The following is a 16,797-nucleotide window of genomic DNA, read 5'->3' as shown; positions in this document are numbered from 1 at the left end:
TGGTTTGATTTGTAAAATGTTTGAGGGTTCTGGTCCTGATTGTCTAATCTCCTCTCAGTTGTCTTTTCTAGCTGAAGAGCCCTGACCAAGGGTTTCCCAAGCTGTGGGTGGGGACCCCAAATGAGGTCACAACCTAGGTGGGCTCTCCATAGGTACATTGTTATTCTCCATATCCGGGGGAGGGGGGGGGTCACACAAGTTTATTTGATTTGTAAAATGTTTGAGAGTTCTGGTCCTGATTGCCTAATCTCTCCCAGTTGTCTCTTCCACAGGCTGAAGAGCCCTGACCTAGGATTTCCCAAACTGTGGGTTGTGACCCCAAATGAGGTCACACAACCTGCTTTTGAGGTCACAACCTAGGTGGGCTGTCTATAGATACATCATTATTCTCTACTTCCAGGAGGGGTCACACAAGTTTGTTTGATTAAAGTCGTGCTGACACAGGTCCAAAGAGATATGCTATACTTACATTTTTAGCAAAGCCTTTATCACAGTTTCACATAGATGACTTATAAATAAACTTGTGTGCTTGGTATGGGCCTAAAGTGATTAACTGGGTTAGGACCTGGTTGAGTGGAAGTGTGATAGAGTTAGTGGTAAATGCATTTCACTCTGAGAACAGGATGTTACAAGTTGTGTACCTCAAGGATCAGTTCTTGGTCTGATTCTTTTTAACATTTTCATAAGAAAAATTGTAGAAGGCCTGTCTGTTAAGGTTTGCCTCTTTGCAGATTTTACCAATATCTGCAATGGGGTAGACACCCCTAATAGTATGGATAATGGGAGGGACCTAGCGAAGCTTAAAAAATGGTCCAGAATTAAGATTTAATTACCTCTAGCAGTATGTCCTGTGCTGCCATTTCCCCAGATGGCTGCGGGGTGAAGAGGATGCTGCTGGACATCTTTCTTGGATTCAACAGTGTTAGAGGGTCTGATCAAGGGCCTCTCTGTGATAGGTGCCTCGTCCAGGAGTGCCATGGCTTGTGATGCCTGGGACTAAAAGCCTAGATTTGGGAAGGGGGGAGGTCCAGTTGGGGATTGGGGGGTGCCCTGGACCTACTGAATCACAAAGGAATTTTTGCAAGACAGGTATTGGGGAGTGGTGGGCCACTAGGGAATCTTTGTGGGGTAGGGTTAGGGGCATGGGTCAGTCTTTTCATGAGCATTGTTTTTAAATGTTTCCCTTCTTTGACAATTCATGAGCCACTTCCTTCTCATGCACTGATTGCTCCCAATGCAGCAAAGCATTGCAGATTATCATGGTGGTGTGTGCTGTTTTTCTTTCGGCACACATTATTTAACATTACAGTAATTTTGTTTATTGCATTGGGCATGAAAGATTTTTTTTCAGTGTGTTAAATCTCTAATCCATTCTAACACAGGGCTTATTACATTGACCCCAAAGTCTGTTGACAAAAAATGATCTTGGATGTTTTGAACATAAATTCATTAAGATATGTTTAAATCATCTTGTCCAGTTTCTCTGTCTTGAGCTAAAAGAAGAGGGCTCTAAGATGACTTTAGATGTAGAGCTTCTCTAGTCAGTGGCATTCAGCCTCAAAGGCAAAAAGGGAGCAATTTCCATTTATCTGTGAACAGATGAAATGTTTTGTGTTTCTTGATAATAGATGAGCTAAAATGTTTGATTAGTTACTAGATTTAGGTAATATGATTTAGGGAATATTTTAAACCTAGAATGCAAAAGCTGTATCGGAAACCCCTGCAGTGCTTCCAGTCTCTGAAGATGATGATGATGAAGATGAAGCCTCTCCACCTCCAGTGATAGCTCCCCGACCAGAGCATACCAAGTCTGTGAGTAGATTACAGTTTTGGATATTACCTAAAAACTCATCCATATTCTGATTACTGTATCAAATGACATTGGGTTTTATTTTTTTAAGACACAACTTAAACTGTTCCAGTGTCAAGACGTTGCATATTATCTCTCTGTTTTTAAACAACATCCTACTCAGACTTATAACCCTATTTAGCTTTTAGAGCCTGCTCTGATCTTAACTGCCAATAAGGTATAGATCAAGGAGTCCAAGATTGAGGCACCATAAGCAGATTGCTGTGGTGTTTTTCATGGAGTCTCTATTCAGTGCTTAATGAACTGGGTAGGAGAGGTTACTTACCCATTTAACTAGTGCTGGTTGGGTCCCCATAGGATAGATATTCAGCAGCACATAACTGCATGCTGCTGGCTGATCCCTGGTGTAGATCCTGGCACATAAGTTGGGTGCATAACCCTGGTATTCTGTAACACTGCACTAAAATGTTTGGAATGTCCATGACCCACACATGCCTCTCCCATAGCCACACCCACTTTTGGGTTACACACAAGACATTTTCGGCACGCAGCATTATAGTGCGTAGGCAGATCCACGTGTAAGTCCAAATTAATGTCAATAATTAACAGCTTGTTTAATTAGTTGGAGCACAGATCTTGGATCCAAGTCCAAGTTTGTGTGACTTTTCTAGAATCTGGGGTTTGTGTCTGGGAAGCAATATTTTGTAATATTTGTAATCTGTGAAATTGCTCTTTTTGCTCCCAAGTAAATTGCGTTACAGTAGTCAATTCATCCTGTAGCTATTGCTTAAATGACTGTGTAGCTAAATTGTCTTGAGTCAGGTAGAAAGTCTTAGTTACCAAAATGATGATTTTCTTTATGTGATTGAGGATCTGTTGTTAATTCAGCCTCTAAGAAACCTGTGCTCTAATTGGAGAGACACAATAAGAACATAAGTATAGCCATACTGGGTCAGACCAATGGTCCATCTAGCCAGCCAATCCAACTCACAAGTACCTGGCAGAAAATAATTAAGCTATTGCTGGGGAAAGTAAACCAAATAGAACCCATAGCACCTCTGATTTTAAGACAAAAGAGCAGGAAAACTAAGGGTCAAAATGATTGTGCTGTCCTTAAAAAAAAATTTAAATTAAATAAAACAATGCACTGCATCATAAGGCAGTTTGTGGGCACTTTGTGTGGTTTTACTCTTACATCGTAGTGATAGTCTGGTGTTTTAGTCTGCATACATTTTGATAATTATATTATGCTTGGAAAGCGCTAGTTGTATTACCAGTAAGTATAGTATTGTGGTCTGTGTCTGCATATGCCAAAATGACGCATAGCATTTATCCTGTGCCAGAACTTCACTGCTAGGTCAGCAGTATAAATACAGGAGTGTTCTGGTTAACAGAAGATGATTTCAGTTCATTAATTACTTTACACATGTGCACATATGTATAATTACATATTGAATGTTAAAATATCACTGTCTTCTTTAAATTTAAACTGCAAATGTGCACAGTTTTGGCACAGTGTTTGAAAGCACTTAAATGATGGATTGTTTCTTACAGTGTAAAATATTTTTAAGTGACTGTAGTTTAAATAATGGTTTTTTTTTTTCAAAACTAGATTCTTACTCGTTCCGTGATTGAACCTTTTCCTCCACCCACTACCAAAGATGTGGCTGATTCTTCACTTCCTGAAAACACAGTACCTGCAGAGCCGTTGCAGAGAAATGCAGAAAAGCCAAAGAAGAAAGCCAAAATGTCAGATGAAGAGATCCTAGAAAAATTAAGTAGGCTTCCATTTTTCTTGAGAGATTCAGGTTCTGTAAAGATGAATTGTTCTCTTTTGGCAAGTGTCACCTCACTTTTCTCTGTTACTTGTCTAATCACTTCAGCAACCAGTTAAAATAGTCATAATTGAGGATCGAGTCCACATAAAATTTAGATTCTCATACACTCATGCTTGTTTGTAATTTTTTAAAACTTTGCTTGTAACATGTATATGCTATAAATAATCAAATGATTGTAGGAGGCTACCATTCTTTAGAATTGTAATATCTCTGAGACAGAAGTACACCAATTCTGCAGGAAATCCCAGTCTATTCTTATTCTAACATTTGCATCTCCTAAAATCTGCCACCTCCCATACAGTAGCTTTTTATTATTTGCAATTGGTCTTACCTCTGTAGCTTCTTATGGTTTCATTCTTTCCCATTAACTAAATCATGGACTTTTCAGTTTGTGCTTATTGCTTTAATTTTGTTGAGGAGATTTTGTTTACTGGTGGTTCTCCTAAAAGACCCTCCAGTTCCCTTATAATTACCCCCCTTTTTGTATTAATTGGCTCTGCACAAAGTGTCGCATTCAGCCCTTAATTATTTCACCATGACTGCTTCTGTCTCTAGCTTATTAATCTGCAAGACTTTCTCCACCACATCTCTACTGTGGGCACATTTACCTGTTTGCAGTTAGCTGCTGTCGTCACTTCTGCTACAAGGATCATAAAACATTTTTCTTCTTTGGAAGCTGTGGTCTACAACTGAAAAAGATGTGAGGAAAAATTCCAAAAATAAATAAAATACCATTCTTGTACCCAAGCAAAATCAGTGTATAGTTGAGGGGAATTGACTTGTCTATGTTCTGTATCCTCTGCCCCATCTTCCTAGAAAATGATATACGTTTTATTTAGGGTATATATGTTCACTATGCATATGCACGTTCCTTGCAGATTCACTTCATGTCTCCGTTGTCTGTCTCTCCACACTCTAATAACTTTGCACTCATTTTTTTCTCATAATTAGCCAATACCTGCACTAGTAGACTTATTATATGCATTATAGGTGTCTTCAATCCACCCAGCAATCTTCTGCCCCTAAATGTGTTTCCTGTAATAAAACGTCTTCATCCTTTTTTTTGCAACTCTGTACATATCCTCCTTTGCAGAGGTGGTCTGCATTCTTCTGATGTTTATAGGTTGTGTATTCAGTCTTTGAGGTCCAGATCAAAAGCAAATGCGAGTGCTAGAGGCCATTAGCGCCGGACTAGCGCCTGCGTTTTCCTACATACCAAGGTCAGAGCCTGCGAGCGAATGTAACACGATCGCCAGCTCTGAACACTAATAGTTTGCAAATGCATGCTAAACAAGGACGTTAGTATTCCTCCCCAATGCTCAGTGGGCAGCGCGCCAAACTAGTGCGCTGCTGCTGCTGTAAACCCTACTCCAGCTCTGAGCTGGTGTTAGGGTTTACAGAGCGTTGGGGAGGAATGGGGGAGCCTTGTCCAGCATGCAACTGCTAGCAAGCCTCTCCATCCACCCCAACAGAAGAGCTGTAGCCCCCCTAGCAAGAGACCCCCCCCCAACCCTGCAGGAGCTGCAGCCCTCCCCACCCCCATGACAGAAGAGAGGGGTGGTGATCCACCGGGCCTCCAGACCACATTGGTGTTTGAGAGGTCCGGGCTTTTTTTTGACAGTCCTGACCTGTCGAAGAACTTCTATGGGAGGATTGTTCCTTGGGCGCGTGCCCAGGCACAGTCCTTCCACAGAAGTACCCCTACGATCAGAGCTAATATCGTGTCTAAATTTGTAGTCTATTAGCTCTGATCATAGGGGCATTATTGCCCCTTGCTGTTCCGGTGCTAATTTTAGAGCGCTGGGTGGAGCAGCGCGGGGCTTCCGCTCATCGGGCTCTTAGTGTGCCTATTTCCCCAGTTAACTGCTCTGTTAACATGAACACCCATTTCAGCCATATCTTTACCCCTGGTGTGTGTGTATTTAGAGAGAAATATCCTATATAATAATTCTCACCTCCAACGTTCTATCTTGCTGCCTGTGTTCGTGGCGAAGTTGGTTTGCTAGGCTCCGAAGCCAGGCTGACATCACATGCACGACACCAACCGCACGACAGCAGCACGAGGCCCCGCCCCTGCCACCACGCCCTTCCCACAAGGTCACTGCTGCCACTCACCCCTCCCCTCAAGGTCACCACTGCTCCCCCCTCCACCCCCCCACGAGGTTGCCACAGCCACTGCTCCTCCCTCTACCCCCCCCCCCCCAAGGTCGCCGCCCAGGCCCAGCTACTTTCCCTCCGGACCCGCCCACCCAAACAGACCTGCCAAGTCTCCCACAAAACATGCGTCGCCAGCTCCCATTTCCAGCCACTGCTGCTTCTCCTGTTGAGCAGCAGCGGCTGCTACAAAAACAGCTGTTTTTAAAAAGCAAGTACGGCACCGCAGGCAGCCATCGGGCATCGGCTGTCGGCTCTGCAGCCGCTCCTCTCGCCTCTCACGTCACTGCCCCTCGAGGACGACCCCATAATGAGCTATTTAAGTAAAACAAAATGTACCTACTAGTGGATGAACTAGCAATCAGACCTGAATATTTTTTTTTTGTTACATTTGTACCCCGCGCTTTCCCACTCATGGCAGGCTCAATGCGGCTAACATGGGGCAATGGAGGGTTAAGTGACTTGCCCAGAGTCACAAGGAGTTGCCTGTGCCTGAAGTGGGAATTGAACTCAGTTCCTCAGGACCAGAGTCCACCACCCTAACCACTAGGCCACTCCTCCACTTATTAAATGTGATAATTTGCACACTCATTTATCCAGGATAGGAAGACCACAAAAACAGCGATGTCCTACTAGTGGCCAAGTTTCTACATCTGGTAGCTGGGATATACCTTTAATATAGACTAGAACAGAGCTTCCAAAACTGTAGGTCAGGACCCCAAATGGGGTCACAAAACCTAAGTTTGGGGTCATACCCTAGATGGGCTCTCCATAAGTGCATCATTCTGCATCTCCAGAGGCCTCGGGTTTTTTTGTTTTGTTTTGTTTTACCACAGTCGTGGGGTCACAAAAAGATTGGGAAGCTCTGGACTAGAATAACCAGATAGTTATAAATTCATTCAAATTTTTCTTACATTCAACAACAGCTGTAACTTGAAAGTATAATCCATAGAATTACTTCTTTAATGAAATCCATTGTTCTGTGGAGGAGACAATTTTTAGTCTGTCTTTTTTTTTTTTTTTTTTGTAAAGTGATCTTTTGTATTTGATCTGGTGATAAATGACTCCTTGCAAAAATCTTTTATGTAACGTTTTAGTATACTTGTTAAACTTTGTTTTATAAAGAGAGAAACTGTTTGATGAACTTCTCCGACTGGGGTAACCTCCATTTCTTTACTCTTTCTTGACGTGCTGGAGAGGATTTTCTGGGGTAGTTGGGCGAACTTAGTTAAATTGTGCACCTATATATAGGAATCCAGAGGGCAACTGATTTTTCACATTTTCTTTTAAAGGAAAGTAGGCAGCTGATTTTCTTCATAGAGTACTAATGTAACGTGTGCGTAGGCAGGAGCTCTTTTGCCGATTATAGAGCTGTCTGTGTAAGCGCCTGTGTTCCAGAGATATGCATGCAAATTAGAGTGTTCCATATATACATAAGTAACTTTGTGCTGTACCCAGACTCCACCTTTGCATGTGCCCACCTGCAGAAGTATGCACCATCAAAAAAGTGTATGTATTTACAGAATAAAACTTACTGTATTTTTCGGACTATAAGACACACTTTTTTCCCCAAAAATTTGGGAGGAAAATGGGGGGTGCGTCTTATAGTCCGAAGGTAGATTTGGCTGGCTGGCTGGCCGGCCGCCCGCCCTCCGAGTTCGGGATCGCCCTCCCCCCGGCCCTGTCACCACTTCTCCCTACTCACGTCACGCGATCTTCCCTGGTGGTCTAGTGACGTCGGGGCAGGAAAGAGCCCCCTCTTTCCTGCCCAGCTCGCTGCTCTCCATCCTCCTGTATGCAGCCTGACGGTCTCGGCGAGATTCAAAATGGCCGCCGAGAGCACCTAGGTTTTAGAGGAGGGAAAAAGGAAATTTTTTTTTTCCTATTTCCCTCCTCTAAAACCTAGGTGCGTCTTATAGTCCGAAAAATACGGTGCATATACAGCATATATGCACATATACTAGTATTCTAAACCGCACATAAAATTATCCTTTAGAGTGTCTCCCTGAGTGACATATACCTGACTTGGATCTTTTGATAGAAAGTAGTAGTACTGTATTCTGGGAGGCTTAACCAAGGGCCCTATTCGATGGCAGCATAGATTCTTTATCTTGCAGTTCCCACATTTTAAATAACACACTAGAAATTTCTTAACTAGAATTATAATTTCATGTAAAAGCAACTCCAACCCTTGATTATATTATTTTGCTTAATTTGACGAACCTTTCAAATCTTTGTTTATAAATCTGGCCTACATGAGGGGTGACATCTGTTATATGTAGTTGAAACTAATTGATTAACTATCATGCTGGAGACATGTCTGATCTATGAAACGTGGACTTGGGGGCACAATTGCTAATTGCTCAAAATTATCATGTGCCTAAATTGATAGTAGCTTATGCTGCAGGCAGCACTGTTGAAATCAAGCGCTTGGGTGATCATAAAGCATAATTGTCTACCAGCTTTCACCAGCACATTGCTCTAATCTGATGTTCATTTAGCTATTTCCACTCCTCTTCCTACAGCATAATGAAATGTGGTACTAATGTTACATGAATTTATTTATTGGATGATTTATCAAATGTTATACTGTAATCTAGGGACAGAATACGAGGGAGGATATATTTGGCATTAAGCCTATGGGTTACTATATTTGGGGGGGGGGGGGGGGGAGAGAGAATAGTTATGTTTCTGCCCTAGGAGGTTTCCTATCTAAGTCTCTAGCTAAGACAATAGAAAATGACATGACTTACTCAAGATTACACTTTTCTATTATATATTAGTACGAGCTGAAGAGGATAACTTTATAGCGTACATATTCAGTAGTCCTCTTCTCAACTTATCGGTTTATACCAGTTGACTTCAAATCATATCTTTCGCATCTAGCAATTCACCAGAAGGAAAGAGGGAGAAACCTTGGAGGAAAATACCTCAAAAGAACACCCTCTTATTGTGGCACAGCCTACGTTACCCGGGAGCATTCACTCTCATCATCGGCTCAAATCCTCCACCTCCTTATGATTTTTCTATATTTTCAATAATACAAGTTTTCTCTTTTGTTATTTTTTTTTTATTTTTTTTTCTTATTATAAGCTGAACTTATCTTTGCGTGCTGCCCAGTGTTGTTCAAGTGCCAAGGCCACCTATGGCCAGAGTTTCAAACCTTCTTCAGGGTCTGTGGCAGGTCTTACTACTTTGTCTTATTGGGATCCTTCTCCTGCTCCTTGGAGGTCCCCTTTTCTTCTTCCCCAGGCTCCTTTTCCTTCTAGCTTCCTGGCGGTCCCTTTGCCTCCTCCAGCTCCTCCTGATTACAGACATCAGAAGAACAGCATTTGACCCTGGCTTCTATGGTTCTTAGCCTGTTGCTCTAATGATTAGGTTACACTAAGAATAAATCTGATCATTGTCCTGAAGTTCTGTTAAGATGATTTGGGGCCATTTTACTAAAACACATAAGATTTTGCAGTTATTGCACCTTAGTCTAATAAATTAATGTGCAGTAAGTGCACCTTTAATGCAGCAACTATTAGTGGTTCCACATTAAAAGATTTATTAGCACACAGTACCCTGGTCACAATTAGTGTGGATGCACTTAGCACTCCCTATTTATGAGGCACCAAGTGGACCCACTTCTAACTACACAAGCTAGTATGTGGTATATACTGCGTGCTAACTGCAGTATAATCTCTGCCCAATACAATATACCCTTAACGTGTGCATTAGTGCATACTAATCATTGAAATAATGCTAAACTAGTTACTGTGCAGTAATTCGCACATTAAGTGCCTAATGCACTTTAGTTAAAAGGCCCTTTTGTCTTGCTGTTTCCCTTTCATCCCAGGGATCTGTGTGCTCCACTTCATCCTTCTTTCTTCACTACTAGTTTTTGGTTGACATACATACATTGCAATAAAAGCCTTATTTTCTTATCTATTCAACAAGGACTCCGAGTACTGCACCTTCCATTTTTGCTCAAGTCAAGGAGCAGGAGGCTATGCTGTGATTTTGACCAAGGGTTCTTGGTTTACAGTAGTGTTAAGAATATAAGAACATCCATACAGGGTCAGACCAATGGTCCGTCTAGCCCAGTATCCTGCTTCCAACAGTAGCCAATTCAGGTCACAAATACGTGGCAGAAACCGAAATAATAGTAACATTCCATGCTACCAATCCCGGGCAAGCAGTGGCTTTCCCATTTTCCACCAGGAACTTGTCCAAACCTTTTTTAAACCCAGGTACGCTAACCACCATTACCATATCCTCCGGCAATGAGTTCCAGAGCTTAACTATTCTTTGAGTGAAAAAATATTTCCTCCTATTTCCTTGTAATTTCATTGAGTGTCCTCCCTAGTCTTTGTACTTTCTGAAAAAGTGAAAAATCAATTCAGTTTTACCCGTTCTTGTCCAGTTAAACTAACATTTGCTTGCTTTTTGCCTATTTAATTGATTTATTAGGATTTATTTACTGCCTTTTTGAAGGAATTCACTTAAGGCTGTTTACAGTAAGAATAGATCAAACATGAGCAATAGGCATTTACAGCAGTAAAAATATTCAAATAACAATACAAAGTATGGCATAGTATACTACTTACAATGTCAACACAATGTGTAATAGAACATTATAATCGATAGTGAACAGTAAGGCAAAGTCTAGCCTCTCAATTGGTAACCCAACGCCATTCTTTGTGATTCCTCTTTATAGCATCCGTTGGAAAGGAAGGGGGGGGGAGGGTAGGTAAAAGGGTTACATTTAAAAATTGAATTTTTTTAATCTGTTCAAAAGCATGCAAACATTAAACTTATCCCTTTGTTGTTCTACTTATGACCCTCTCTGTTCAGAAACCAGTTCCAGCAAGTCAATATACAATATGCAATAAATCCTTCTTTGCAGATTTCATTATTCTAGGAAAAGTAGTTTAATGGATTTCTTTTCTTTAAAGGAAGTATAGTGAGTGTGGGAGATCCCAAGAAGAAATATACAAGATTTGAGAAGATTGGACAAGGGTGAGTATAGAATTTTCTTTGTCAGTGTAAAGACTGTAGAAAAAGCGGGAAGTTTCTGAAATGTGACTAATGTAACATAGCTCACTACTTCCACACCACAATAACTTTGGGGGTTTGCATAATATTTGAGTAAAACCTATGTCATTAGATGACCTTGTTTCCAAATATACTTTTGTGGATAGGTAACCATAAATTTCCTCAGTACTAACCAAGACCTTAAAATGAAACATTTCATTTTCAGAACAAGATGTAGTTGTTTAAATCTCAAACTCCAGAGTTTAATTTTATCTTTATAAAAGAAATTCATCATTGTTTGTTTTTTTTTGTAGCATATGACTTCAAGATTTTGGGATGAGTAATCCAAGCTTGTGTTATGTGGGAGGTTATGGAAGTTGATGACTATTTTTGCTTGCTGATGTTACATTGACCAATATGGTAGGAATATATTTGGTTAATTAGGATCTAAGAAAACAGCTGTTGCACTTGAAAGTACATATTTTAAAGCATTTAAAAGCTGGCAGTGAAAAATAAGTATTTGCCATTGGAAAATGAAATAAGAATAGGTGGTAGAACAAATAGATGAACTGAATACTTAGTATGGCGATCTTAGCTGTTTTATTTATGCAGGCTAAGTTAGAAAAAGATACCTGAATTTGGTGCGTTTTCCCAGCAAAAAAGATGCCAGGGGTGGGGTGACCACAGAGGGACCCCATAATAGCCACACTCTCTGCAAGCAACCAGTTTATAAAGACATTATTTTCATGTTATACTAGTCCCTAGGAAAAGAGAACAAGTTGGATTGCTACAAATCACTACACAAACTATGTGCAACAAAAACTGATTTGGTGGAGACCCTAAGAAGCTGCATTTTTGCTACAGTACAACACCAGAAAAAGAGAAACAGAAATGCATTTATTCCTGTACTGTGCAAAATACAAATATATCCAATTTTGCAGGGGCTGAGCTGTTATGTGTGTTCGATATTATTCCATGAGCCTTCAGGAATTGGCTGAAGGCGCTGCTTCTCCTATGGGGGATACTATTTGTGGGCCTGTCTGGGCTACTTCATTAATATTTGGGGCCCATGGGACAATTTTAGCAGAAAATGGAAAAAGTGGCGGTACTCTGTACCCCTTGAAAAACGGTCCTGCCTAAACTTTGGGTTGGAAGGTTTGTTTTGTGGGTAGAAGCTCCAGGTTAGGCTACATAGTAACAGATGGCATTAAAGACCAGCCCAGCAAGGTGGCTAGAATCGGATCTGCTGTTCTGAGTAGAACACGCAGATTGCCACCTCTAATCCTGTGTTTAGGATTGTATCTGCTGTTCTATACATGTTTACACCCCTGTGTCTTTTTTTTGAAGTGTGAAAGTCATTTATTATGCTTTGATCTCCATCCTCTTGCTATATAGGGATCTTCGTGTTTATCCCACACCTTTTTTGAATTCTGTCATTGTTTGTCTCCACCGCCTCCACTCGGAGGATGTTCCAGGCATCTATCACACTTTCCTTAAAAAAGTATTTCCTGATATTGCTTTTAAGACTGGAGATGGGTTCCTACTTCAGAGGTTTAGATGAAGAATCTGATGCTATAAAATAAGTTTCCCTTGAGTGGCAAAATAATGCACAAATGCTTGGTCATTTTCTGTTCTGTACCTACTCAATTTCAATTAAATCAGAGAACCTTATTGTAAAATCTGTTCACCATTTTCTATGGCTTTTCCCTCAGTTTTTCTTCTTTGAGTTAGTGAAACTAAAACATTGCATTTTTAGGTGACACAGTACCATATTACCTAGTTTATAAAAAGTCCTCAAACATCAGATCTCATATTCAGAACAACATGGTAGCATACTGTTTTTCAAATCATTTTAAGTGTCTCCTCTTTTCCTGAGATGTGTACCGCCTCTTCACCCTGGCAGCCCTGGATGGGACACATACTGTGTCCTTGTATTCTTTTGTACTTGGTGTAACAGAAAATAGTAGATGAGAGGAAATAGACCTGAGCAGCCCATCCAGTCTGCCCAACAAGATAAAGTCGTAGCTTATGATTGAATGTGATATAGCTTATGCATACTTGATTTTGATCTCTTCTTGACATAATCAGGACACAGGCTGTAGAAGTCTGCCCTGCACTGGTTTTAATTCCCGACTACTGGCGTTGCCATCAAAGCCCATGCCTGCCCATCCAGAACTGTTTAGCCATAATTGGGACACAGACTGTAGAAATCTGCCTGCAGTGGGCCTTTAAGTTACCTTCTAGGCACCACTAAGTTTTTTTTTGTTGTTGTTTTTTTGTATTGATGCCATTATTGCCATATAGTAATCCTTTGTGTTTATCTCACACATTCTTGAATTCTGTTACTGTTTTTGTCTCCGCCACCTCCCACGGGAGGACATTTCAGGCATCCACCATCCTCTGTGTGAAAAGGTACTTCCTAATGTTACCCCTCTGTAACTTCAATTCATACCCTCTAGTTCTACTGCTTCTCTGTCTCTGGAAAAGATTTGTTTTGTGTATTAATACCTTTAAAATATTTAAATATCTGATTCGTATCACCTCTATCCCTTCTTTACTCTAGAGTATACATATCCAGGTCATCAAATCTCTTCTCGTATATCTTTTGATGCAAACACCATACCATTGTTGTTACTTTTCTTTGACCCACTTAAATTTCATTTCATTACATTGCATTTGGGCTTATATCTCACTAACACCTTCTCAGTTCTAAGTGGCTTAAAAATGTTTTAAGGGGGTGTGAAAATCAGATCATTCCTCTGAGAATTACACTGGGTTGCTTGGGGGGAGGCAGAATTGTGGTTATGGTACCTATTTCCTAGATAAGAGGGTTTTTTTTTTTTGTTTTTTTTTAAAGAGACCTGAGGCATGATTGTGAGGGGAAAACAATTTATAGTACATATTTTCTGAATAAGAGTTTTTTTTAATCTATTTTTGAAACTTGAGTAAGATTGTGAAGGGGAATCTGGCAATGTCTTTCCAGAGTCTGGCTGCGTGAAGGGCAAGCTTGCCCTCAGCTGAGGGGAAAGTGAATAGGTTGGCTTTTTCCTGTTTCCTGGTTCTTGCAGAGATTGTGAAACAAAAGCGAGCTAGCATATAGCTAGCGATCAAACCTTGTAGAGTTTTGAAAAGGAACAAGCTAGTTTGAAGGACACTCTGGCCTCAATGGTAGCCAGTGTAGTTCGATTGAGGAGGCAGTCAAATTTTGATAGCCCGAAGATCAGTCTGATGTATTTTGAATGGTTTTTAGTCTCTTAAGGCCTTAGTGCAACCCAAGTATATAGTTACGGTAGTTGAGAGATGATAGTAGTGCATGCACCAGTCACTCGTAGTGAGTGGTTTCAAAGTACTTCCAAATGGCATGGAGCTTTCTCATTTGAATGAAACATTTTTTCTCCGAGGACAAGCAGGCTGCTTGTTCTCACTGATGGGTGACGTCCACGGCAGCCCCTCCAATCGGAAACTTCACTAGCAAAGGCCTTTGCTAGTCCTCGCGCGCCCATGCGCACCGCGCATGCACGGCCGTCTTCCCGCCCGAACCGGCTCGTGTTCGTCAGTCTTCTTTTGTCCGCGCTCGGTACGGTCGTGTTTGCGCCGTTCACGCCCCTTAAGTTGACCATCTCGCGTCTTTTTGACTTTTCGCTTCTTAAAAAAAAAAAAAAAAAGGGATTTCAGAGGAGGGCCTTTCGGTCTTTTTCCCCTTCCTGTATTTCCAGTTTTTGCCCCGGTAAGTTTCTTTTTGTTTTCGGGGTAGGCCCTTTTGAGGCCTCGGGTCGAGTTTTTTCTCTCCCTCTTTTTGGTGCCTTACCGCAATTACGAGTTTTGATTTCGCCGGCGTGATTTTTCCGCCCATGTCATCGAAGTCTCCCAGCGGCTTCAAGAAGTGCACCCAGTGCGCCCGGGTAATCTCGCTCACTGATAGGCACGCGTCGTGTCTTCAGTGTCTGGGGGCTGGGCACCGCCCGCAGGCCTGTAGTCTGCGCCCTTTTACAAAAAAGGACTCAGGTAGCGAGATTGGCCCAGTGGAACGTGTTGTTCTCGGGCTCTTCGTCGGCAACAGCACCGGGAGTATCGAGTGCATCGACGTCGACAGCGTCAAGACCTCTGACCTCGGCGGCGACTGTATCGAGGCATCGACCCTCTGCAACGTCGGTACCGAGACATCGGAAGGCGGCGTCGGTGGTACCGGGACCTCCACTAGTGCTGATGTCGTCGGACGGTGGTGCTTCGACTGGAGTGCAGGTGAGGGCTGTCCATTCCCCTGCTGGTGGCGGTGAGCATTCGGGTGGGTCTCCCCCTACCCTGAGGGCTCCTGCGGTACAGCCCCCCCCCCCCCCCCCCCCCCGAGACCGACCTTCTTCGGCCTCGGCCCCGAGGAAGCGACAGTTGGATTCTACGTCCTCCTCGTCGGTACCGGGAAGTTTTGGTGACATGCTTCGTTTGAAAAAGTCAAAGAAGCATCGACACCGGTCTCCTTCCCACATCGGTACCGAGAGCTCTGGGTCGCTGAGGGAGTCGGCACCCAGTAGGCATCGGCAACGGGAGGACCGCTCACCCTCTGTTCAGGAGGTGTCGATGCGCTCCACCTTGGACAGCCCGGAACAGCCTCCACGCCCGGAACAGACTCTGACTTCGACGCCTGCATCGGCTTCCATGTCTTTCTCCACAGCCACCCTGCACGAGAGTCTCCGGGCTGTTCTCCCAGGCATCCTGGGAGAGCTGTTGCGCCCTTCCCCTCTGGTACCGGGGGTGCTTGCGCCACCGGTACCGTCGAGTGAGGCGCCGGCTGGCCCCTTGCCGGGGTGAGGTCTCCGACATCGGTGCCGCTTGCGGTACCGACTGTGGTCGCCTCCCAGGAAGGCTCCCCGACGACGTTGGCGGAGGGAGCTTCGCCGGTGCAGGCGAGGGAGTCTACCTCTCGACGCTCACACCGTGGCCGTGTTTCCACGGAGTCGAGCCGGGCACAGCTTCAGACACAGGTTCATGAACTTGTGTCTGATACCGATGGTGAGGCCTCGTGGGAGGAGGAGGAGGACATCAGATATTTCTCTGACGAGGAGTCTGATGGCCTTCCTTCCGATCCCACTCCCTCCCCTGAAAGGCAGCTTTCTCCTCCCGAGAGTCTGTCTTTTGCGGCCTTTGTCCGGGAGATGTCTACGGCTATCCCCTTCCCGGTGGTTGTGGAGGACGAGCCCAGGGCTGAAATGTTTGAGCTCCTGGACTACCCTTCTCCACCTAAGGAAGCGTCCACAGTACCCATGCATCATGTCCTAAAAAAGACATTGCTGGCGAACTGGACCAAGCCTCTAAGTAATCCCCACATTCCCAAGAAGATCGAGTCCCAGTACCGGATCCATGGGGACCCAGAGCTGATGCGCACTCAGTTGCCTCACGACTCTGGAGTTGTGGATCTGGCCCTAAAGAAGGCTAAGAGTTCTAGAGAGCATGCTTCGGCGCCCCCGGGCAAAAACTCTAGAACCTTAGACTCCTTTGGGAGGAAGGCCTACCATTCCTCTATGCTCGTGGCCAAAATTCAGTCTTACCAGCTCTATACGAGCGTACACATGCGGAACAATGTGCGGCAGTTGGCGGGCTTGGTGGACAAGCTCCCTCCTGAGCAAGCCAAGCCATTTCAGGAGGTGGTCAGGCAGCTGAAGGCGTGCAGAAAATTCCTGGCCAGAGGGGTATATGATACCTTTGATGTTGCGTCCAGGGCCGCTGCTCAAGGTGTGGTGATGCGCAGACTCTCATGGCTGCGTGCCTCCGACCTGGAGAATAGGATCCAGCAGCGGATTGCGGACTCGCCTTGCCGTGCGGACAATATTTTTGGAGAAAAAGTCGAACAGGTGGTAGAGCAGCTCCACCAGCGGGATACCGCTTTCGACAAGTTCTCCCGCCGGCAGCCTTCAGCTTCTACCTCCACAGGTAGACGTTTTTATGGGGGAAGGAAGACTGTTCCCTATCTTCTGGTAAGCG

The 16,797-nt window shown here is 43.4% G+C and overlaps 1 protein-coding gene across 5 annotated transcripts in view; it reads left to right on the top strand.

The window, feature by feature from the left end:
- Nucleotides 1-16,797, top strand: part of PAK1 (p21 (RAC1) activated kinase 1) — a 184,353-nt gene that overhangs the window by 115,288 nt on the left and 52,268 nt on the right. For all 5 annotated transcript variants that reach the window (XM_030200071.1, XM_030200072.1, XM_030200073.1 and 2 more), the window contains 3 exons: nucleotides 1,696-1,812; nucleotides 3,423-3,588; nucleotides 10,743-10,806. In XM_030200071.1, coding sequence (XP_030055931.1) covers nucleotides 1,696-1,812; nucleotides 3,423-3,588; nucleotides 10,743-10,806 — 347 coding nt within the window. The remainder of the gene's footprint in view (nucleotides 1-1,695; nucleotides 1,813-3,422; nucleotides 3,589-10,742; nucleotides 10,807-16,797) is intronic.

This window comes from Microcaecilia unicolor, chromosome 4 (genome assembly GCF_901765095.1).
Source record: "Microcaecilia unicolor chromosome 4, aMicUni1.1, whole genome shotgun sequence".
Taxonomy (NCBI): Eukaryota; Metazoa; Chordata; class Amphibia; order Gymnophiona; family Siphonopidae; genus Microcaecilia; species Microcaecilia unicolor.
Note: the sequence above shows the minus strand (reverse complement) of the source record. Positions and strands in the feature narration are given on the sequence as shown.